The sequence below is a fragment of the Zophobas morio genome, unplaced genomic scaffold, assembly GCF_036711695.1.
Source record: "Zophobas morio isolate AGI-343-1 ecotype UQ-CSIRO unplaced genomic scaffold, CSIRO_AGI_Zmor_V1 ptg000023l, whole genome shotgun sequence".
NCBI classification, from domain to species: Eukaryota; Metazoa; Arthropoda; class Insecta; order Coleoptera; family Tenebrionidae; genus Zophobas; species Zophobas morio.
In genome coordinates this window covers 4,411,823-4,436,342 of record NW_026972128.1, presented here as the reverse complement: position 1 = coordinate 4,436,342, position 24,520 = coordinate 4,411,823, and the positions used below count along the sequence as shown (strand labels likewise).

Genomic DNA, 24,520 nt, shown 5'->3' with positions numbered 1-24,520 from the left:
ATACTCATTTCTAAAATTTAATACTGGTACTTCAGAAGTTTGTACGTTTTTAAACTTTCCATTTTTAACTAATACAACAAATGTAAATCAAAATAAACGATACTATTTACGTTTTATTACTATTTTAATCAAAATATAACAATTCACACAAATTTTATAATCACAGTCTAATATTCCCCGTAATGAGACCTTCATAAATATTCGGTGTTAATTCAACGTAAGTACTATTTATCGCGTCATAGATGAACAATTCGTCTTGGATTTTTTCCACATTGAAACCTTCTTTTCGCAAGTCGACTTTCATTAGTTTGAAGGTACCGGTCAATGGAACCGATTTCATAACTCTCACAAATAGCGGAACGGCATACGATGGGAGGTTCATTTTTAGATTTTCACAAAATTTCTTCATATCAAGTGTTCTGGTCGTTGGTACTATCGCTACCATACCAGCCTTGCCCTCAGTTCCTGGTACCTTGAGAAAAATTACGTTTAATAAGTAAGTATAATAAAATATAAAGTTTAAAACAGTACTTCTACGCCGTATACCACAGCATCACTCAAATTTAGAATTTTGCTAATTACTGCTTCGACTTCGGAGGTAGCTACATTTTCTCCCTTCCACCTACAAATAGCAAAAAAGTAATACCATAATACCAGAAATACTATATATTAAGTATATAGTGAGAATGTGCACTAAAAATTGCAAAACGTATGAACTTTTTTAAAAATAGTAGCCTTCAATATTTACGAGGATTTGCATGTTTTATGATTTTGCGATGCGCACGTGTGTATAGATATATGTATGTATAAATATTTTGTAATTTCTTTTTGTGCCCTTGTCTAATCTTTTATAACACTGTATACCAAAGTGTTCTTACCTAAATGTGTCGCCCATTCTGTCCCTAAAGTAGAAGTAACCCATCTCATCCTGAACTAGAATATCCCCCGAATCAAAATAAACATCGCCATTTACAAAAACATTTTGAAGCAACTTCTTTTCATTGGCTTTTTTGTTGACGTACCCATCGAAACGACCCATCTGTTTCCTGAAACTAACTTTTCCAATAAAAAGTCCGGGTTCTCCAGGTTTACAAGGTTGGTAATAGCCATCTGAGCCTCTGATTGGTTCGGCGGTTGACATGTTGCACTTAATTATTGACACAGGATGAAAAAGTTTGGCCCATGTTGGAATGTACCCCACGGCACCGGATTTGTTATCAATGTTCACTAAAAATTACAGAAGAAAGATATGATATTGTGGAATAGAAATAATTACTTAAGTTTGTGTTGCCTTCAGTGGAGCCGTAGAATTCGTAAACCTCCTTGATATTAAATTTAGAAACAAAGTGATTCCAAATTTGCGGTCTTAACCCAAGACCAATCAATTTTGTGACGGAATGGCGAATAGGGGTATCGTTTTTACTGTGCTCTGAGAGTAAGTAACGGCAGATTTCTCCAATGTAGAAAGCTGACTGAAAGAAGTTCAAGTTAATTGTCTGAATACTTCATATGAGGTCACATCCAAAGAATGTAAACTTATACGTAAACAAATTAAAGCACAATACAATAGTCTAGCGGCAATGAGGACGTCTCTAAGACTTCACTCTCTGGGAGTATGGAACAAGCAATATTGACGGAGGCGTTCAACAGAATACCCTTGTTAAGGATGGGTTGTGACCGAATGGGCACAAAATTAATATATGAAAAAACATATAGAATATCAATGAATGATAATTCAGAAGGACGAATCGACATCGATATCTATGTCGATGGTGCCAAAACTGATAGTGGTTCAGGAGCTGGCATCTACTCCGAACAAGTGAACGCACAGTGTCCTCTCGGCATCCACACGTCTGTCTTACAAACAGACTGATGGGAATAATGCTGGGAGCTAGAATCATTGCTGAACGTGAAATCGGCAACAAATCAATACGCATACTAACTGACAGCAAGTCTACACTACTAGCCCTGGACAGCTGCATGGTTAGATCCGGGCTGGTTTGGGAGTGCAGATAAACGCTAAGGTATGTAACGCAGAGGAATAGTGTAGAACTTTGTTAGATCAAAGGACACAGTGATAACAAAGGAAATGAAAGGGCAGATGAGATGACAGCTTGTATGGCGACACCAGACTTTAAGTTGACGAAATTGTACATGCGATAGGAGTGGTAACAGACCCAATCTGTCGTGGATGCAATGAAGAAGAGCAAACAGCTGAGCACATTCTTCGTGAGTGTCCAGCCCTAGCCTCTGACACGAAATCCAGACTGGGGGACGTCTGGCCTAGTATGGCAAAAATCAGGGAGTTTCCACTCTCTGCATTATTCAAGTACATTCAAGCAGTTGGGTGGCTTGACGAGTAGAGAGCGGGAAAACACCCTGATATGGACTTGGGGAAGGTACAATGGGCCCAAAGACGAGGCCTAAGTGCCGGCTGGCTACGGTCAGCCCCCATAAATTAAGAATCCAGAATCCAGAATAGTATATTGTTCAACGAGTGGTAAAGTTGGTCATTCCACCAGGACAAGAGATTCCGGAACGAGCCAAAGGCGAGTAGAACAACTCATCCGAGTGGAATGACCAATTTCTCACGAGTTTAACACTATAGTTTTTCTACTCATATAATCAGGAAAATAAAGAAAAAAAAAATAAGAATTATTTTTTCTCAATATGAGGAGAAAAATACAATTCTATTTCTTTTCAACGAAAGATTAAAAATTAAAATCGCCCTAAAAAATTTTAAATCCCATTAACATCCCCTACTAACAATTTTCAGAATATGTTTTAAATGTTTGTTCGGATGTACGAGCATTACATATTGGCTAAACAGACTGGACAATAAACTATGGTTATTAGTTATTACCTAAAAAACTAAAAATGTACAAAATTTTCAAAAACAAATTTAAATGTACATTTTTCAAATTAACAAAGTTTGTGCTACAAAGTTGAAAAATTGTGTAGTTATTTATTATCTAAATATATGTTAATAACCATAGAAATAATTACGGTTGCATATTAATTGAACGGGTACAATTGTACAAAGGTTAAATGTATTGAACATTGTTTGTAAATACTTACTTCTGAAAAAATGACCTTTTTCTATTTACTTGATTTACTTTATTTCGAGCTACTGTTACTTTTTACAAAAAAAAAGCAAATTATAAACTCATATACCTATGCAGGACTTTTCTGGCTTCTAATTTAATAGTTTGTTAAAATAACACTTTTGACATTTTAATGGAGACAAATTTTGCTATCTGCAGAAAGATTCGTGTGTTTATTTTTTTTAAGATAATATTAAAATTCTAATCTTCTTGAGATATTTATATTGTGTACGCAGTATAACAAATTTTTATACTGCGTACACATATTCATTTAATGAATATGATTGTAGCCAACTGATAATTTTAAAAATTAGAATAAAATATACATGAATCTTATGTACAAGATGTCCCAACCGTGGTCCCAACCTTTATATCAGGGCAAATTAGGTCGGGTCAGGTTAGGTCTGGAAAATAAACAGTTTTGTAGACATTCAAAAGTAAAATTTGAGGATAGTTTTAAAAATCTACGATTTCATATGGAACAGTTTTTTCTGAACTAAAAATAGCTCCACCTCTTTAAATTATCATACCTCTTGTCAAAAACTTATCCTTGTTTGATTAATGAAAGAATAACCTTCCAAACGGAAATTTTAAATTTATTAGGGGTTGCAAACTAGGAAATGACTTTTAAAATTAGTGGTAAATGTCTTCAAGACTACGATTAATAAATGAATTCCAACAACAGATGTAGAAGACTTACAATATGTGACAAAAAAGCGTATTTTATTACTCAATAAAATTTTTAATTTAATTGTTTAACTTGGGATACTAAAAAAAATTGCAATTTTCCGAATGCTATTCTATTAGTAATCAACGATGACCCTGTATATATTTGTGTTAAGCAAATTATTACCAATTATTATTATTAATTATTAAAATCCTCAAAATAATTTATACTAATTTTTCAAAAAATACTTTACGCATAATTATAAATAGGAGTAATTTTTATTAAATAAGATTTAGATAAAATTTAGGTACCTATAATGTCGTCAAGTGTCACCACTGACGTAAGTAAGCGTCATAATAAGTAGAGCAGATATTTAAAAAATCACCCGGTATTACTATGATAAAATACTTACAGTACATTTATATTTAATGCAGTCTTTCCAAAAGTTCGAAGCCGAAAACTTTTTCCTCACCGCTACTGTAGTACCGCCTATCAGACATTGGCCAACTCCCCCAATACCACCAGCACTATGGTACAAAGGTAAGGAAACATATAAAACATCGTATTCTTTTAGTTGTGACATAGCACGTAGACCAACAGTCATGAAAATAAACTTCGCATTTGTCAGAATCGCAGCTTTAGGCAAACCCGTCGTACCAGAAGTATAAATAAAAATTAATTTGTCTTTGTTTTTTCCTTTTTTAATTTCTTCAGTGGGAGAAACCTCGGACTCTTTTTTTAACCGAAAATTTATATTTTCTGCACCATCCAGCACTAATGAATTTTGACCGTTTTCAAAAAATTCATAAAGTTCCAAGTGTGATATTTTTCCAGAAATATTTCTGACAGCTAAAAGAGTCATAAGATAACTTACACACACAAAAATTGTAATCATACCCTGTTTTAACGTGGATCCATAAATCAAACATTTAGGATCCACCGTCCTGATGGAATGTAATAGCGGGTCTTCGACAAGGTTGGTGTTGATAAGGGCTGTAACGACACCGATTTTATTTAGACCCAACCAAAAGCACACAAACTCTGGGCTATTTTCTAGAAAAAGACCCGTAACATGTCCTCGTTGGTAACCTCTCTTTTTGAAAAAGTTTGCGACTTTGTTGCTGAAATTTTCCACCTAGAAGGCTACATCAGTTTCTGTTTTCTATTTTTTTTTTAAGTTTTACTTGACGAAATGTCCATGTTTGATCTTCGAAATAAAAAGCTATTTTATCTCGGTGTTTGAGGGCAAGCCTTGTAAAAATTTTGGGCACCGTTTCCTGTTTAAACCGACACACCTCGAGCTGAATCCCAAGCGAAGCGCCCCGTTTAATGAGCCTGCATTCAAGATTTTTTATTATTCGCAGAATTAATAAAAATGCTTGTAGAGTGAAGAAAAGTCGGTATAAACTAAATACTAATGTATCAAAATGTTCCATTAATTGTTATGAACCGACGTAATATTTTTTAAATGGAACGTTACATTTTTACAGATTTACATCTTTATGAAAAAAATAAATAAATAAAAAGACTAAATCAACAATTGTCTTAGGTACATTACAAGAGCTTTTTGAACAACGTATTTATATTATCTTAACTTTTCTTAGAAATTCAAATTGCGAAATATTTGTTTTTACAAAAAACTAGATGTCTGGAGGTAAAAAATCAAAGCGGATTCATAAACAGAATAAATTCAATTTTTAGTGGGGATTATCAGACAAATTTTGGTTAGCGTTTTACCATTACATAGTATTCATAAAATATTACATATAAAATTTCAGAATAACCAGTTTTATAGTTTTGGAGTTTTATAGTTTTGGAGACTTTAACAAGACTGCCAATAGATTTTTTCATACTTTAGGAATCATAAAATGTCGAGAAAACATGACGTATTTCCTTTGTTTACATTCGAAAGGTAATAAAAAATATATTTCAAAATCTTTTAAAAGAAAAAATAATAAATAACGCATGAGTATCACTACAATTACAGTGACGCACATCGGTGAACTTTTCCATGATTTTTAGAATTTTATATACATGTTTTTGTCTTGATACCATGCGTCCTACAAATACTTTGTTTATTGGTTTATTGTTTAAATAACGATTTCAACAAAACTTGTAGATATTTATAAAAGGTTAAAGCACTGTGATACATTTATGTGTGTTTATAGTGCGCCAAAGAAATTTTGCTTTCAACGTCAGGAAAGAATTTAAGAAAACCGAAAAAAAGCCTGAGAAATAGATATAAAAATAAAGTACACAAACGGTATTCCTAATGTTATTAAAATTAACGAGGCATGAGTATTTTACAGATAAGTGGTTACAGTGTATATATATATCGTCTAATGGGCAAAAAGGTCGGGATACATTGATAGCAGTAAATCACAAATATGCTGTAGACACGATAATGTGTGAATCTCCGTACCCTGAAATTGTTTTATTGATAGTTAAAATAATAATATGTAGAGTTCATATCTTGATCATTAATCTCTACTTTCCACCTGCAACAAGTGCGGATTTGTGTGAAGCGATATTCGAATTTTTAGAAACATCCTACAACTTGAATAACAATTGCATCATCATTGGAGATTTTAATATTCCAGAATTCGAGGCTTGCCTTGAGTCAACAACTAACAACTATTTTTACTATTTTTATGTCCATTATAAACTATCTCAATCTGAAACAAAACAACCGCATACTAAATAGTAACTCAAGAATTTTGGACCTTGTTCTTTGCTCCGAGAATGTTACATGTTTGGTTGCACGAAATAATTTAGCTCTTGTTAAAGAAGACGGCCGTCATCTATCTTTATTCTCATTTTCTCTTAACTTTTTTGAGAGTGTAGTACCTGAAACCACTACTCCGACATATAATTTCAGAACAGATGACTTACCAAACTTCTATCAAGCAATTAATAATTGAAATTGGAACGACGTTCTTCTTGGTCAAAACACTGAACAGGTATGCAGGGTTCTTCAACAATTTGACATTTATGTTCCGAAAAGCTAAAAATCAAACAAGAAATACCCTATTTGGTTTACAACAGAGATTATCAGTTTGTTAATTAAAAAGCAACACCATTGGAAATTATTTAAAAAATGCGGTCTGTTACATCATAAAGATACAACAAAGAAGCTGAGTAGCGAGTTACGGTCGTTAATACGATTTGAATTTAACCTATTTGTTACACGTTCTCAGACTGATATGAAAACTAATCCATCAAAATTCTGGGCATAAGTCAATTCTAAAAATCAAACATCAAGAATTCCAGGGCAAATGAAGCTCTACGACAACATTTTATCGGACCCACAGTCTATTGTCGATGGTTTTGCACAGCACTTTTCTAGCATTTTCTGTGATTCTTCTACAAACCCTCTATCAGGTGATTGCAAATGCTGAAATACGTGGAATTGTGATAATCTTGTCTGTGATATGTGTAACTGTGATATGTTGATATGTGATAAAACACTTGGTTGTGGTTTTAATATACCAGTGCTAGACAAATTTAATATCAGGAAAAAGGACATTATTGAAGCTAGTCGGAAGATAAGACCTAACTTAACGATGGGTAGTAACAACATTCCTGCTTTCTTTGTTCGTGACTGTATTTCATGTTTAGCAAAACCTTTGTGTTCTTTATTCAATTTAATTGTTGAGGCGGCGGTTTTTCCATCTGTTTGGAAGACAGCGAAGGTCTGTCCAATATTTAAACCAGGATCAAACAAAGATGTTACTAATTATACAGACCGATAGCTATCATACCTAATTTCGCAAAACTGTTTGAGACCATATTACCTATATATATTCATCAAATATCCGACTTTCAACATGGATTTGTTCAAGGTAAATCAACCAGTACTAATCTTTGTCAATTTATACACTTTGTTTCATTCTCTTTAGACCTAAGATTACAAATTAATACTGTTTATACAGATTTGTCAAAGATAAGGTAAATCGCAGGCTTATGTTACACAAATTAAAATCTTTTGGATTATGTAATAATTTGGTTAAATCTACACTTGCTGATAAAAAAACAGTTTGTAGAATATAGTGGCCACAAATCTTTTGTTTACAATTGCCCATCCAAAGTGGTTCAAGGCTCAAATTTAGGTCCCCTATTATTAGTCATATTTATAAACAATTTTGTTAAAAGTGTAAGCCATAACTGTAAAGTTTTATTATATGCAGATGATCTTAAAATAGTCAAAGTCATAGATAACATAGAAGATTTTAATACTAGATAATGTTAATAGGTTGTTTATTAACAGAGACAAATGCTGAATTATAATTTATAGCCGCAAGAATTGTAATATTTCTTTTGATTGCAATATGCTAAATGTTTCATTAAAAAGATGTATGGAGTTCAAAGATTTAGGTCTCACTATGGATACAACTCTGTCTTTTGTACCTCATGTACATTATATTATTAATAAGGCCATGCGTACTTTAGGTTTTATTGTAAGAAATTCTCGTGAATTAACTGCATTATGCAACTCTATAACTCATATGTAAGATCCATCTTAGGATAAAAGTTTACTAAATATCTTTATTTTAAGAAATATGGTACATATTCAACTCTACATTGTACTCATGATATAGTTTTGCGGCAATTAAACTTAGTACCACTCTCTGCAAGAAGACACTATTATTTACTTACGTTTTTATTCAAAATTTTTCACAATATCATACAAGATAGCGCTAGAACTCATACATGTATATTAGTACCCAGATCAAATGATGTAAGACAACCTATGCTTTGCTACTGTAATATAGTTAAATGAAATCAACATTTTTACTCGCCATTAGTTCACATGCAATGATTATATAATAAATGTAGACACTCTCTGGTTTTATTCGGTATGACATTGCATCAGTTCTCTGAAAAATGTAAATATGTAATTGTTATTTAATTTTTAGTTTGTATATCCGTTGTAAAATTTTTATTTCTTTACAAATTTTAATGTTTATGTCTATTTATGTGATTATGTAGCTATATAGTCATGTACTATTTTTTGCTAGTTGAATAATAAATTACTAATTAATATTATTATTATTATTGATATTATTATATGGCGATCGTTTGAAACTATTGAACACGGCGTACATATTTATAATAATAAATACCGAAAAGCCGTACAATTATTATTTACTAGCTGACCCCGTGAACTTCGTTTCACCTACAATTTAATTTTGAATCTGCAAAATCGAATGCTTTGAAATCTTGTAGATGTTTTAAACATATGATAAGCATAATACATTTTTATTCAAAATATATTTACTTATCCCCTCCAAAAAATTGATGACGTCAGCCCAAAATTTTGCCAAATGAATCCTGTCTAAAATGTCCAAAATAGGATGAAACTATACTTGTGATTTATCATTCCATTCAAATTTTTTAATTTTGCTTATACGGGGTGTCTCAAAAAAATTAATCACTGAGTCAATTTATTTTATTGATTGAATCAAGAACTGCAAAACTGAATTTTGAAATTTTTTAGACATTCTGAAGTTACTGTTTGACATGGTAGGTTTTCAATCAAAATATATCTGTTTATCAAGCCCAAAAACTTGAAGACGTCATCTCAAGATTTTGCCGAATAAATCCTATCTAAAATGTGGAAAACATCATCAGTATATTTTCGTAATTTATCATTGCATTCATATTTTTTAGATTTGCTTTTACAATGACTCAAAAAAATATATGGATCAGTCAATTTATTTTAGTGAATAACTCAAGAGTTGCAAAAATGAATACTTTGAGATCTTGCAGACGTTTTAAACTTATTGTAAGCATGGTAAATTGTTAAGAATATTTATTTATTCCCCCCAAAAAATTGATGGAATGGCTCACTCGATTTTCGCAGATAATTTTGGGAATACAATACAGTTATTTTTAGTATTACACTGCACCAATCCAAGGTGGTATACGTGTTGATAGTAAATGTTGATTAGGTCATCAGAAAATTGTGTGAAGAACAGACTCAACTCGAAAATGCTGAATAGGTTTTATTATACTTTTGGTGCGAAGGAAGTTCTATCGAAACAACGTTCGATCAATTTTTTGACAATGGTTGATATAAATAAAACTCAGCAGATGCTCATACTCGAAATACGAAGTATCTACTCGAATATCAAATCAAAATATTTCTAGTTTTTCTAGATGATACTAATACTTCAGTAAGTAACAGTTGATGCTCAAGTAGCATCTCGATACAACAAAAAAGGACAACAGTGACAGTGTTCAACCATCAAGCCAAAAATCGAGTTACCAAAATATAAGTTAGCATGGGGTAGACACCTTGAGATGGGAATCTCTATGGCCAGTGTTAGAAAAAACGCACTGCACAATTTATGCATAAATAAAAGTTAATTACATGAAAAGTTTTCGATATTCCTGCTCCTAATGTGTTTTTCAAACTGAATGCACCTTTTGACGACGTTCCACGTTCATGAAAGTCACCATGTTTACTTAAAATTCACTCTTACAACGATCCTACAGGTTTTCTAAGCTGCTTTACAGACAGCTTAGTTATTTGCGACGCCGATGCTTATTTCTAGATTAAATGCTCACAAAACGCGTAGATGTTAAGTTTGTGTCCGGAGAGATACAATGTTTCCAAGTAGGTACTCAGTACATAGAGTAGACGCTCAGGTATATAAGATTATTACTCTTTCTAGGTACTTCGTACTTCGAATATGAGTATCTACTCACTTTTATTCATACCACCCAATGTCTCGCTTCAATGTTTGATTATGTTGATTATGAGCACAACACTGATCAGCTTCCGTATCCGATTTACCCATGAAATAAATCATTGCGGTTTGCACCTGAGGTAGTTCGTCGCACATTTGATTGACTTCGTGGACCTATGTGAGCTTGTTGTCTTCTCGGCATTTTAATGAACTTCAAAAAACGACACAGAATTATTTTCACAGTCAATCAAATCTGTAAATTTTGTCTTGAGAATTTTAAAATATTGAAAACTTCAAATTAAATCCTCGAATAACGGTAAAGTTTGAGGTTTTGTCGAAACCAACAAAGTGAATATAGGTAAAAAGAATGGCAGATCACAATGAATAAGAAACTTTCGCAATGTAAAATAAACGACGTTTTTTTTTACGAAAAAACAAAGAACGATTTGAAATGCAATATACTTTTCACAATCGCACGGAAGAATTAGTTTTGTATGACACGTCAGTTAGACGACAGGTCCGTTAGAAACGCCAACTATTGAAATTAATTTGAAGTGGCGATTCCCATACAAAATTTTTAGATTTTTTTAATTTTTTAACTGTTCTTTTAAGTTATCCTTATTTTTTTTATTTATAAACCATCCCCGTAATATAAAAAAATGTTCAAATCGGTCAAGCCGTTTTTGAGTCTTAGCGAGACTAACAGGAACAGTAATTGATTTTTATTTTATAGACGATTAAAAAATGGGGGTTGGTGGTAGAAAGGTAAAAATTTAGGGTTATGTGTATTTTTTGATGCCAAATCTTAAAAAAATAAAAATAAAAAATTTTGTCCAAAAAATAGACAAACATTTTTTAGGGTGGGCCACCCTTATCACTTAAAGGTTTAAAAAATAGTTTACAACTTATTGTCAGACCTACCGAATATGCATAAAAAATTTCATACAAATCGGTCAACCCATTTCGGAGAAGTTCGGTTACAAACACTGTGACGCGAGAATTTTATACATAATGCATTATTATTATAGAACAAATTTCATTACCATAAAAAAGGTTATACTGACTCGATCTTAAAAGATAGACATATGCTGTCGCGGACTTTTCTTTAGATCTTTTAGAGGGGAACAATTTCGTCATACATGATTTTCACGTAACTTTAACCGTTTAAGCAGCGTAAGCAACGGAAGCTGTCAAAGGAGGAATAATTTTCCCGTTTTTCCGAATTTTTCATTGCTACTTCGCTCCTAATTATCGTAGCGTGATGTTATATAGCCTATATGTAGATATGATACATGGACTATCCAACACAAAAAGACTTTTTGAATTTGAACCAGTAGTTTCTGAGATAAGCGTGTTCAAATAAACAAAAGCTTCAGCTTTATTATATAAGTATAGATTACTAAGAAAGTACGAGTGTTATACATATATCTAGGTAATAAATTTATCATCAAACGAAAAATACGGCGATTATCTTTGTAAATTGATTACTTTCCCGCTTAAATTATTCGTAATATTTTTAATTTCAATTTCGACTGGGATTTTAAATCATAATCATAAATCGTCACCGGCGAAACACGTACTTACTACAGGCTACAAATGACTTGACCAAGATTGGCCACTGATTCTATATGGTCCGTGTTCTTCTGCAGATTTAGATACGAAAGAAAAATGTATCTATCTAAAAAAATTAAACGAATACGAAAAATAATTCGGCGGATAACTATCAACGAATTTAATAAGGTAAAACCTATCGACACTAGAATAGCACTAATTTATTGTATCCGTTAAAAAAATGTAGTTTTTACTTTTTCACATAATTTGATCGAGAATATATAAATGCAAATGATTAAAAAAAAATCGTCAATTTACATATTCAATAGAGTGTCATTAATTTATAGAAGATGATTAAATTTCGCAAAAAACAAATTTCATAGAATGAAATGAAGTAAAAATAAAATTTATTTATTTTTTTAATTAACAATGAGTCTTCACATGTGCATCATAATTTTAAACATTTACGATATATACTTTCAAAACAAAAAGCCTGCGCTTTAGAAATAAGTATTAACAAAGCAAATATTTTGTTCAAATCAAACTTACCTGTAATCTCTTTTGACTGTTTCTAGCAACGTTTGAAATCTTTCCGTTTTTGCTACTTTGATCAATAGAAAAACTACGGCCAAAACGACTAAAACAATAATGTATATCTACGAAAACAAAAATAAATAAAACTGTTTGTTTTATAATTTTCTAACATTTACTATCATCTTTGAAAGTAATAGTTTTATTTGATGGATTGAGAACTGTACACATTCGAAATCTGCTTATTAGTATTCAAGGCAAACGAGTTATAGTGACAAAATGAACTTTTAAATTTGGGTTATATAGTTTAAACTGTCTACGGTAATATAAAGATAGCGATTAAAATTTTATAAATATGTACAACCGAATTTTGCATGCATCATAAATTTTGGAATATTTTTTTTTCAGCCGACTTAAAACATGACACTTCTAATGACAATTTCAACAATAAAAGTAGACGTTTTCGTAATTAGGAAAAAAAACTTGTGTTACTAAAATATGAATAACGTTGTCTTTAATATTTTATGATTTTATTAATAACTAGCTTTTCGCCCGCAGCTTCGCTCGCGTAAACGATTCGTTGTGTTGAAGAACATTATTACCAACCTTCAAGTAAAAAATGTGTTGAAGGGCATTAATACAATTTCCAGTAAAAATCGACATAAAAATATGTTTGCTCATAAAAACTTTGTCATCCCCTTTCATCTTCTTAGGGATGGAATCTCGAAACAACCTGAAATGCGTGTTTCATTATTTGTGTTGAAGAGTATTAATACCTACCAAGTTCCCCGTAAAAATTTTAATTTACAGGAGAATTATTTTTCTCATACAAACTTCGCCATCCCTTTTCACCCCCTTAGGGATTGAATCTCGGAAAATGCTTAAATACGTATTTCATTATTTGTATTGAAGAGCATTAATACCAAGTTTCACGTAAAAATTTAAATTTACATTAGAAATCTTATTCCCATACAAACTTAGCTTCCATATTTCACTCCCTCAGGGGTTGAATCTTGGAAAATGCTTAAATATGTGTTCCATTATGCATTAATATTAAATTCCACGTCAAAAATTTAAAACAAATAATTTTTCCCAAATAAAATTAGGCACCACTTTTCACCCCTCTAAGCGGTGAATCTCGGAAAATGCTCAAATAAGTGTTTCATTATTTGTGTTGAAGAGCTTTAATACCAAGTTTCACGCAAAAATCTAAATATATTATAATAAAAAGATTTTCCCATACAAATTAATAAATTAAATTAAATCAGTCATAAATACTTTTGTGCAAAAAGTGAGTAACATTACTCCAACGTTTTTTACTTTCTGAGCACAAACTAGCCAAGTATTGTAGTAGAGTTTATGCGGTGAATGGCTACTTTCCTGTTTTCATGACCCCTAGGGTACGAAAAGATAAATCTCCCGTTTGCGTCTGTCTGTCCGTCGCCTCCTGTGTTGATTTTTATTAGACAAATAATCTCAGAATTTTACACGTGTGTTACGAATATCGTATAAATGGTAAAATGCTAGTTCTAAGCAAACTTTGCCCAATCATTTCCACCAACAATGTTATTAAAAACATTCTCCTACACTTTGTGGTTTATGAATGTGTCTTGTTTTTTACCCTAGATATCTAGATTTTTCGAAAAAAGTTCAAAATTCTGCAACATTTTACAATTTTAATTTTGAAACTATAAACCGAATGCTCTGAAATATGGCAAACATTGTATGGTTATCGTAAACATGTTAAATCGTTAATCAAAATGTATCAGTTTATGTTTTATTTTCTTCCGTTTTAAAAGTTGATAGCATTGGGCACTGCTCTCGTGCTCTCGTGTTGCTAACGCTATTCTTGTGTGGTATTTAGCAGGTCTGCCGCGAATAGACATGTTAGGTTAGTTTCGCCTGTTGGGACAATTGTGAACACGTAACGTGGGACAATTGTAAACACATATCATAGCTATATTTACTGATTTGTCAGCCACTCCAGGCAAAATTTTGCCTTTAGGATGCCCAGAAATTATAAGAAGAAGACACTTAATTAGTCTATCGTACAGTCAAGAAGATTTGGCGAGAGCAGTGTCAGATGTAGAAAATAAAAACAAAACTTTCCGCCAAGCCGAAGAATTTTATGGAATACCAAAAGCAGTCATCTATCATAGAATTAAAGGTCGAAACGTCAGTATCGCAAAAATGGGGACTGGGAGACCAGCAGTTCTTTCTGCCACAGTCGAAGCAGAACTTGGAAATTGCATTAAGGCTTAAGCAAGAATGGGATGTCCTTGCAATAAGAAGATGTTAAGGGCATTGTGGTGGAATATGTTAAGACCCAAAATTTGGAAACTCCGTTCAAGAATGGATGTCTCAGTAACGATTGGTACTATTGTTTTATGAAAAGACATCCGATATTGTCATTTAAGAAACCAGAACAACTTCAGAAGTTTCGTTATGAGGCAAGACAGCTGGACATAATTTATAATTTCTATCCTCTACTCAAAAGGAAAGGAAGTGTACGCCGATTAAAAGCCTGGAGATTTGGCGAAATTTTGACGACACAAGAAATTCTGATGAAACAAAAAAGAACTGAAGAACTGAAAGCCAGTAAGAAAAAGGAAAAGTGGGCAAGGGTGGATCCAGAAATAAAAAAGCTAGCAAAGAAGGCGTTAATGAAAACGAACTGAATAAAAACAATACATATTTGCGGGAAAGATATCATCCAGAAAAGAAAAACAGCCGGAAAAAGACAAAGTAAAAGCAAGTCTTCCAAAATATCAGTGACGATGAAACTGATTATATAATGGAAAATGGGTTATTTCAGGACGAATCAGACGATGATATAGGAAAATATACTGAAACATCATAATAGAAGCAAGACCAGAAGTTTTTTTATGAAACCCCTATCTCGGCAAACATTGCAGTTGGAAATTTTCTTTTACTAGACTTCATGGGTGGTCATAGGAAAAAATCCACTGCAGATATGTCTGTATAGAGTACAAGAGATAGACTATGACGAAGGAGAGATTGTTGTACAAGATTATACCAAACGGAACAATATGTGCACTGAATTTTCTACCATTTCAAGGGACATATCAACCATTTCGTTTGAAATGGTTAGGGATATTTTACCTGAGCCTGAATCTAAGGAACAAAATGGGGAAGTCTTTCCAGGTCGAGTGAAAGTCCAACAGAAAGAGTTTTATTGCATAATTCTATATTTTTTTATTTTTATACTGAATAAAGGTTTAAAAAGCCACATGTTACATATTATTTTTGTCAGAGTAAATAATTAACTGGGGTAATTGTAAACACATATATTCCAACATAAATTTGTATGGTTCAACTTCTTAAGAAGGATTGTTCATATTTCCCCCTCAAATCTTTCACTGCAATGCTATGGAAGAGAAATAACTTGTTCACAATTACCCCCGAGTACCGGGATAAATATAAACAGTGAAAAGTAAAAAAACAATTATAACTCATTAACTAAATAATGAAAATGTTTTTTTCATGCTTGCATATTGTCCTGGAGAATCAAATGTAAATATGGCACATTAAAACTGTAGTGGAAAAAATAAGAAAGTCATTCTAAGATTAGGTATAATAACAAAAATATGCAAAATACGTTCACAATTACTTCATCTGACCCTATTTGTAAGGAGATTTGTAACATTGATTTTCTAAAGCTGCGGAGGTTTCTGCAGCTAGGAAATAAGTCCTCACAGGCTTAGTTCACAGCTTTTCCCTCCCAAGGAGAAAGAATAAACGATTTCCTCTCCATATTTTGCATTTTGATTTAAAGTTACTTTTCAAATCTTGATTTCATCATGTTGTATTTTCATCAGATTGCATTTAAATACATTCCACCACAAAAAAGAACAGACAGCCTAGGGTTCCATTTTTATTGGCAATCACAGCTCAAGGCCAACTTTTGAATTTTTCGTGGATTTTAAAATTTTGTGCACATGTCTCATTTTGGTGGGATGTTTGGCCTATTACAATAATAATAATTAAACTTAGATTTATGTACTTCAATAAAGTTGTTGTTTTTCGTCAGTCCTTTAATATAAATACTTCCTTGGATCCAAAATTGACACAAACCTAATATCTAAAATATTACTTTATAAAGTTTTAAACGGACTGTTCAGTCTTTCACACATGGTTTAACCAAGCCATGTCAGTCAAAAGCGCTATGAAGAAACCTAATTTTGGTAAAAAGCCTTGTTATTCTAATTCATCTGCTAATTACCCGAGTTTCATAGAGGTACCCATTTTACATTAATTATTTAAAACCAGCTACGTTATAAAATGATTTAAGAAATGCTAACAACTCTAAAGTCTAACTTTTCCAGTCATTATATCGTCGTATATATCTTCGGTTAGTTCTGCATAAGTAATATTCTTCGCATCAAACATATACAGCTTATCTTGAATCTTTTCTATATTAAAACCTTCTTGTCTCAGTGTGGTTTTCTTCAATTTAAAAGTACCAGTTAATTCCACCGACTCTATTATCCTCAAAAATAATGGAATCGAGTACGCTGGTAAGTTACTTTTCAGACTTTGACCAAACTTCTGTAAATCCAACGTTTTGTCTTTGTCTACCACAGCAGCCATACCGGCTCTTCCTTCAGTACCGGGCACCTACAATGAAGTTAAGTATGCACAAAAAGAGCCATAACTAAAACTTATTTGTTACTTCTACACCATACACCACGGCATCTCTGAGATTTAAAATATTACTAATTACTGCTTCCACTTCAGAAGTAGCTACGTTTTCTCCCTTCCATCTGAACGTATCTCCTGTTCTATCTCTAAAATAAAAGTACCCTAATTCATCTTGGACTAAAATATCTCCAGAATTGAAAAACACATCGCCAGGTTTAAACACATTTCTCAATAACTTCTTTTCGCTGGCTTCTTTGTTCACATATCCTAGGAACTGCCCAATGATTTTATTGAGACTGATTTTTCCTATAAAAAGTCCAGGTTCCCCGGGTTGACAAGCTTGGTAAAAACCATCACTTCCCCGAATTGGTTCTGCTGTTTCCATATTGCATTTGATTAATGACATCGAGTGTACAAATTTTAACCACACGGGAAAATAACCTACTGCTCCTGGCGTGTTATCAAGGTTCACTACAAGGGGGAGATTCATAAAAAGTTATTGATAATTGTGAAATATTTCTACTCATGTTGACGTTTCCTTCGGTAGATCCATATATTTCGAATACTTGTTTGATGTTAAATTTTGAGACAAATTCCTTCCAAATTTGTGGCCGTAGTCCACTTCCAACTAATTTCTTAACAGAATGATGGATCAAAGTATTATCATTTGTGTGGTGTACTAACAAATACCGACAAATTTCACCAATGTAAAGTGCTACCTAAAATAAAGTCGCCAGTTGGACTATATGTCTATGTATTCTATGTTTGAAATTAAAAAAAAGGCGATTTACGTTTATTTTCGCTCCAGACAGAAGCAAAACGTTTTCACTTGATGATACCGAAATTAGTGTTCGTTTTAACTTACTGTGCATTTATATTTGTTGCAATCTTTCCAAAAATTTGATGCAGAAAATTTCTTCCGGAGAGCTATCGGACCACCAGTAATCAGGCAATGTGAGAGGCATAACATAGCACCCGTACTGTGGTACAGGGGGAGAGAATTATACATAACATCTTCTTTGGTTAGTTTCGTCATTGCAGGTAAACCAGTTGCTACCATCAAGAACCTCCCATTTGAAATAATAGCTGCTTTGGGCAAACCTGTCGTTCCAGAAGTATAAATATACAACAACTTGTCCCTCAGTTTCCCCTTTCGGATTTCTTCAGTTGGACTAGCGTCGGATTCTTGGTCTAATTTAACGTTTAAATTTTCTGCCTCCTCAAGTAGTTCTGATTTTTCATTTCTTCCAGATAACTGATAAAGTTTTGTGTTTGGTATCGCGTCAGAAGAATTTTTTATCACTAAGGACTACTATATTAGCCACACCAAGTACATGAATGAACATAAGTACCGTCTTTGAGCGCAGACCCATAGATAATACATTTAGGTTGAACCGCACTGATTGAATGTAGTAACGGATCACCAACAAGATTGTTGTTGACAAGGGCTGTGATCACACCAATTTTGCTCAAACCGAGCCAAACACAAACATATTCGGGTCTATTTTCCATAAACAGGGCCACAACGTCGCCTCTTTTGTAACCTTTACTTTTGAAAAAGTTGGCAATTTTGTTGCTGAAGTTCTCAACCTAAAATATCTCTTTAGTGTTGAAGTAGGTTCTAGTTGCAAATAGTACTTCTTGAAATGTCCATGTTTCTTCTTCGAAATAAATCGCATTTCTTTTGGAATTTTTTGATACGAGTTTACTGAACAGTTTCGGTACTGTGTCTTGTCTTTTTTGGTAAAGTGCGAACTGAATGACCATACAAATTAGGATGCGGACTAGACTACAATGCAAAAAGAATTAGTATTGACGTTTACGTTAAAGCACAAAGCAAAACTGTGGTGCTCAATAAAAAAAACTATTCTGCTGGAGAATACTTTGTAAAATGTGATTGTTTAAGCCGTAAGATTAGGACAGAGGGAGGTATACGATTCCAAAACATTTTTTTATTATGCTTTTAGATTGAGAAGAATATATCTGTTAGGCAAAAAAGCTTATGATTGATATTTAAGTCATCGTCATCACAACGAGACAGCAAATTTCATCAAATTTTAACCCAACTTGTTTTTAGATGTTTTATAATCACTTTAAAGATTCCAATAGTAAGTAGGATTCTTAGTGTTGATGATACACAGTTTTCCAAGCAAAGTGTGGAGGTATTGATACAAAGGAATGAAATCCATATGTTACGGTTAAAGTGAATACTCGGCTGGTTTTCAAACTAACTGGTTGTTATGCAAACTAACCAAGTCGCTAGTTATTATAGACGAAAAACTATTTTCTCTTACATTAGCAGGGTTTCTTGGTTAATTTGTAAACTGCCAGCTAGTTTATAAACTATCGTACAAGTTTGGATAATTTACATACTTTTTTTAAAGTACATAAATTAACCGAAATAATTGGTTAGTTTACAAACCAGCCACTTTGTTCTGGTTAAAATAAGAACTTTTTCTCTAGTACGATAAAATAACCAATGAATTGTATCATTGCCTACATTGAACACTAAAACAACTGTCTGTTTGCATACTAACTGCCTAAAATATGATACAATTCATTGGTTATTTTATCGTACTAGAGAAAAAGTTCTTATTTTAACCAGAACAAAGTGGCTGGTTTGTAAACTAACCAATTATTTCGGTTAATTTATGTACTTTAAAAAAAGTATGTAAATTATCCAAACTTGTACGGTAGTTTATAAACTAGCTGGGCAGTTTACAAATTAACCAAGAAACCCTGCTAATGTAAGAGAAAATAGTTTTTCGTCTATAATAACTAGCGACTTGGTTAGTTTGCATAACAACCAGTTAGTTTGGAAACTAGCCGAGTATTCACTTTAACCGTAACACATATAAATAATACACAGTAATTTAAAAAAGGATGAGTATCGGGTGTTCATTTAAAAAATTCATGGAGTAACCTCACATTTTCGTATAATAAAATTAACTCTTTTCAACAACTCTGCCAAATGTCAATTATACACAACGCCAGCCTGGTGACTTATTTTTCAATTGAACACCTGTTATTTAAAAAGTCAAGAACTTGACGTGTTGCCACTTTTATTATGAAATGTTTTAAGTACAGCAAAAATATATAGTATTTGCCATTTCTGTTGAAACACTACTTGTTAATCATAAATTTGGCAACGTTCATGTTCAGACAATTTTCTAACTAAAAGCCGTTGTCAATCAACCGAAAGCTGTTACCAATTGCTAAAATTTAAGCAAAATCAGCAGGTGGTGGTTCAATAGAAATGGCAAAGACAATATAGATGAATCAACTTACCTCAAATCCCGTTTTAACGTTTTAAAAAATATGTAAATCTTCCTAAAGTTGTTTTTCTTGCTGTTGAATAAAAATACGAACAAAGCGACTAATGAAACTATGACATATATCTAAAAAAAAATTATTTTGTACGTTCGTAAGTCTGCTATAAGTACTTACCTACCATTTTTATAAACACGTTTTGTATCAGCGACAAATACACTGCGGTTTCGTCAAAAGGAAAACTCCAGATATATTTATTGTAATCTTGAATATTTATACTTACGCTGTATTATATTACCTCTATGACGGTTGTAGTACAAAACATGCGTGTGTTTTAAACACAGAGCTCAAAACGACTTGTTTGTTTGTTGGACAACAGATAACTTTATCTGTTCAACTGTGATCAGTGATAAACACAAGATGGTATTTTTAAGAAAGTTGTTTTGCTTTGTAATTTTAAAATAAAAACAATAAGATAATTATAAGCCTATTCATTCCAGGAAGTCGATAACTTCGATGAACAAATTTGTGTTAACTTTTGATACTGGACGCTATTTATACTTGAACCTTACTGATCTTTACGCAAAAATAATAATGGTTGCTTGAACGGGTGCAACATACCTCTGCCGCATAATTAAACAGTAACACTGGTTAAACCTGTGTTCAAGGTAGTCGTTTAAATTATGAAACGCAATTATAATATTAAGGTCTTATTTGTGTAAACAACATATTTTCTTCACTGGGTGCAAATTTGACATTTTAGTCATAGTGGAGCATAGTTTAACATCAAACTCAAAACAAGTTACCACCAAGTTAGTATATACATAATGCAGAATTATTCATCTGCCTCCCACTGACTACCTGATGTTTAAAATTACGAAGATATAATTTTATCAACGATACGATCACTTTGGTGCACTTTCAATGAATCAGAAATCGAGTTAGCGGGAAAGTAAGCTTCTAATTTGTTCTACACAGTCGATTTTATTTTTTTTCGTTATTCGGTTGTATAAAAAACTAATTATATGAATTTTGTTATATTGCCTTAACCCTGTAATCACTGCCTGTACATCAAGACTACCCGGTTTGACATGCGTCACTGGAATTATTCATTGGTAATTGTTATTAACGTTATTATCATCTATTTACAAATGCTTGTTACGCTTATGCATATTAACATTTTCAATCAATACGTCCTAATCTCTTAATGAGCATTCTCAAACTTTAAAGTATCTGATCTAAATCTATTATCTTCGAACAATTTCAAGTGTGCCGTTGATATTACAACTAAAACTGATAAACTCCGCAGGTTATCAGTGTTATCACTAATAATAATGCTCAATTTTTACTAAAGTAAATGCAATGCTAAGTGATTATTTCAAAATCTTTTTATAAATTTAGTAATAATAATTATAACGTAATAGTCCAGTCAAATTAGCGATCAACCTCGGAATGAGATATAATAAGTTGAATTTTCGTATACACCTTTATTTTAGCGTTCTAAAAGTTGTCTCAAAAGTCTCATAAAATCTCTTGTCTGCGTCGTCAGTTATTCATGGTCAAATCTCAAGAAAAACAGTTTTTTGCGATTATTTCGGTTGGTATTGCTCCAATGATGTTAACATTTATTATCATAATTGTAGAGCACACAATTTGAGACAAATTTTATTTGAAACATTTTTTGTTGCACTCAATCGTTTCTGAGATAGAGGGCAGCGCTCATCCATGTACTGTAATGCAATCAACCGTGAATATCTGTGAATACTACCTTGAATTTTGAATAATTTGTATTATTTATCAATTAATACATATTGTATTTAATAACATTTTACATATTTTCAATACATTCATTTAATGATACTTACCTACTTTGTGTAATTAAAAACTCTTTAAATGAAATATTTATTGTAGGTATATCTTAATTTATTGAAATAGATTTTAAATAGAAAAATAATTAAGTACTTTATCTTTCAAATGTGTAAGTTTTTAGATACTAAATAATATATTATACTTGTTATATTATTATATATCTTAAAGTTATATTAATTTTTTCAAAGTAAATTTTAAGGAAGTAAAACTAGTTCATATATTTTAATTTTATCTTTATTGAGCAGCTGTACATTTCTTATGATTGAAATTGAATTGCAGTGAAAATCTATAAATTGTTAATAATTTAAAGAACAAAAGTATTAATTTTCTTCTTCACCGTCATCTTCTGGACGTTCGGGAATTTCTGTTTCATCGTCATCATCTTCGGTGCCCTGAATCGTTGTTTCCAGACCTTTCTGTTATAATCATGATAGAAAAATAAGTATTTAAAAACTTACACATTTTAAAGATATAAATAAATTGAGATATACAATAAGTATTTCATTAAATGAGTTTTTAATTACACAAAGTAGGTAAGTATTATTCAATGAATATATTGAAAATATGTAAAATGTTATTAAATACAATGTATTAATTGATAAATAATACGAATTATTCAAAATTCAAGGTAGTATTCACAGATATTCACGGTTGATTGCATTACAGTACGTATGGATGAGCGCTGCGCGCTCACTGCCCTCTATCTCAGAAACGACTGAGCGCATGAAAAAATGTTTCAAATCAAATTTCTCCCAAGTTTTGTGCTCTACAATTATGATAATAAATGTTAACATCCTTGGAGCAATAGAAACTGAGATAATCGCAAAAAACTGTTTTTCTTGACCTTTGACCTTGAATAACTTGCCACGCAGACACGAGATTTTATGAGACTTTTGAGACAACTTTTAGAACGCCAAAATTAAGGTGTATACAAAAATTCAGCTTTTTATCTCTCATTCCGAGGTTGATCCCTTTTTTATGCTAAAATGACTGGACTATAACTTGTAATTAATGCTACAGTTGTCTAGGCCGGTTATATAATATAAAAAGCTGTAATATTAAGAAATTAAAATATACGTAAATGGAAAAATGGAGTATTTATGTACTTAAAAATCGTATGATATAGGCTTACATAAATTTTGTTGAAAGATGAAACCCAATTGATTAATTTAGGTTTGAACTTTGTCCCGTCTCGTGTTAATAGTGCAATTTTACACTAGACGATTTTAAATCACGTTGTTCCTGATCGTTATCGTCATAGATACTAGTAAGCAAGTTATTTTGGTAATAACTATTTAGAAGAAAATACGTGTGATACACCGTTTCGCATAGAAAAAAATATATATCCAGACAGAACCTGGACTGTCGCTAACACATGACAAGCACAATAATCAATTCTAAATCCAAGCTAGATTCAGTTATTTATTTTTTGTAATTATAATATGTGTACAGCAAACAAACATGATTTTGTTCTAATAATAACAAAAATTATTTTCTGTGATCCGTACTAAGACACTGTCAAATTTCCCTCTGTGCATAGGTACATTTTTAATTTTTTTTACAATAATTAATATGCGTGTGCGTATTTGTTAGAACACGAATAAACTAATAAACTACAACAAATGTGCATCTATGTTTGTCACATAGTTTGTGAGATAAACAAACAATTTCATAATCACGACGGTTTTAAAGGCAGGAGGAAAATTGTAACAAATAAAAGGTGGAACGACCGCTGATTTTGTCGTCACTCCGCGAAAATAATCCATGTTTTTTGTTAATTATCAAAATTGTAATTTACAATAATATACATACAGCGTGTTATTGAAAGATACGTACAAAATAAAATCGGCAATTGGTCTCGAAGTATGGGTGCTAAAATTTAAAAAAAGTTCAGGTAAAAGTGTTCTCCTTTTAGAGATAAAAATTATTAAAATTTATGTCCAAATTCGCGTTGTACGCCTCTGATAAAAAGGTCATCTTTCGTTTCTACAGCAACAAAAGGGTCTCTTATTTTTTTATTATTGTTACAGTTGCTAGGATTTATTAAAATTAATTAATTTTACCTATTTATCCTTCAGTAGCGTCTAAAAAGATTGGATAGGGGTTAATTTTCCCCTTATAATTTTGGTAACACAAATTCAGTTTTGCAGATTTCTAGACTTCGCGAAGAACTG

At 32.0% G+C, this 24,520-nt stretch overlaps 2 protein-coding genes and 1 long non-coding RNA gene across 4 annotated transcripts in view; 1 reads left to right on the top strand and 2 right to left on the bottom strand.

The window, feature by feature from the left end:
- The window catches only part of LOC135134526 (uncharacterized), a 246,507-nt gene that overhangs the window by 44,148 nt on the left and 177,839 nt on the right, over nt 1-24,520 (top strand). The window lies entirely within an intron of this gene.
- On the bottom strand, nt 153-12,809 carry LOC135134216 (long-chain fatty acid transport protein 4-like). Its single transcript, XM_064062841.1, has 9 exons — nt 12,725-12,809; nt 12,564-12,670; nt 4,956-5,106; nt 4,669-4,906; nt 4,184-4,620; nt 1,277-1,472; nt 879-1,227; nt 532-622; nt 153-472 (listed from the first exon to the last, which is right to left on the bottom strand). Exons 1-9 carry the CDS (start codon nt 12,728-12,730, stop codon nt 161-163), a joined length of 1,887 nt encoding a protein of 628 aa, XP_063918911.1. The 5' UTR covers nt 12,731-12,809; the 3' UTR covers nt 153-160.
- Nucleotides 16,126-21,101, bottom strand: LOC135134126 (long-chain fatty acid transport protein 4-like). Of its 2 annotated transcripts, XM_064062741.1 has the most exons (9): nt 20,761-21,101; nt 20,659-20,696; nt 20,496-20,605; nt 18,846-18,996; nt 18,560-18,797; nt 18,073-18,509; nt 17,731-17,926; nt 17,239-17,678; nt 16,126-17,183 (listed from the first exon to the last, which is right to left on the bottom strand). In XM_064062741.1, the coding sequence occupies exons 2-9, from the start codon at nt 20,659-20,661 to the stop codon at nt 16,872-16,874; spliced, it is 1,887 nt and encodes a 628-aa protein (XP_063918811.1). In that variant the 5' UTR covers nt 20,662-20,696; nt 20,761-21,101; the 3' UTR covers nt 16,126-16,871. The 2 variants fall into 2 exon arrangements, with proteins under 2 accessions (XP_063918811.1, XP_063918810.1); XM_064062740.1 differs by having other exon boundaries at nt 20,659-21,101.

What these genes read in the sequence shown, in the direction of transcription:
- LOC135134216 (XM_064062841.1), bottom strand. An exon ending in AGAATGGGCGACACATTTAG is followed by an intron (nt 623 to 878) that starts GTAAGAACACTT and finishes TGCTATTTGTAG; the next exon opens with GTGGAAGGGAGAAAATGTAG. An exon ending in CTGTGGTATACGGCGTAGAA is followed by an intron (nt 473 to 531) that starts GTACTGTTTTAA and finishes ATTTTTCTCAAG; the next exon opens with GTACCAGGAACTGAGGGCAA.
- LOC135134126 (XM_064062740.1), bottom strand. An exon ending in ACGTTAAAACGGGATTTGAG is followed by an intron (nt 18,997 to 20,495) that starts GTAAGTTGATTC and finishes TTTGCATTGTAG; the next exon opens with TCTAGTCCGCATCCTAATTT. An exon ending in CCGTGGTGTATGGTGTAGAA is followed by an intron (nt 17,184 to 17,238) that starts GTAACAAATAAG and finishes ACTTCATTGTAG; the next exon opens with GTGCCCGGTACTGAAGGAAG.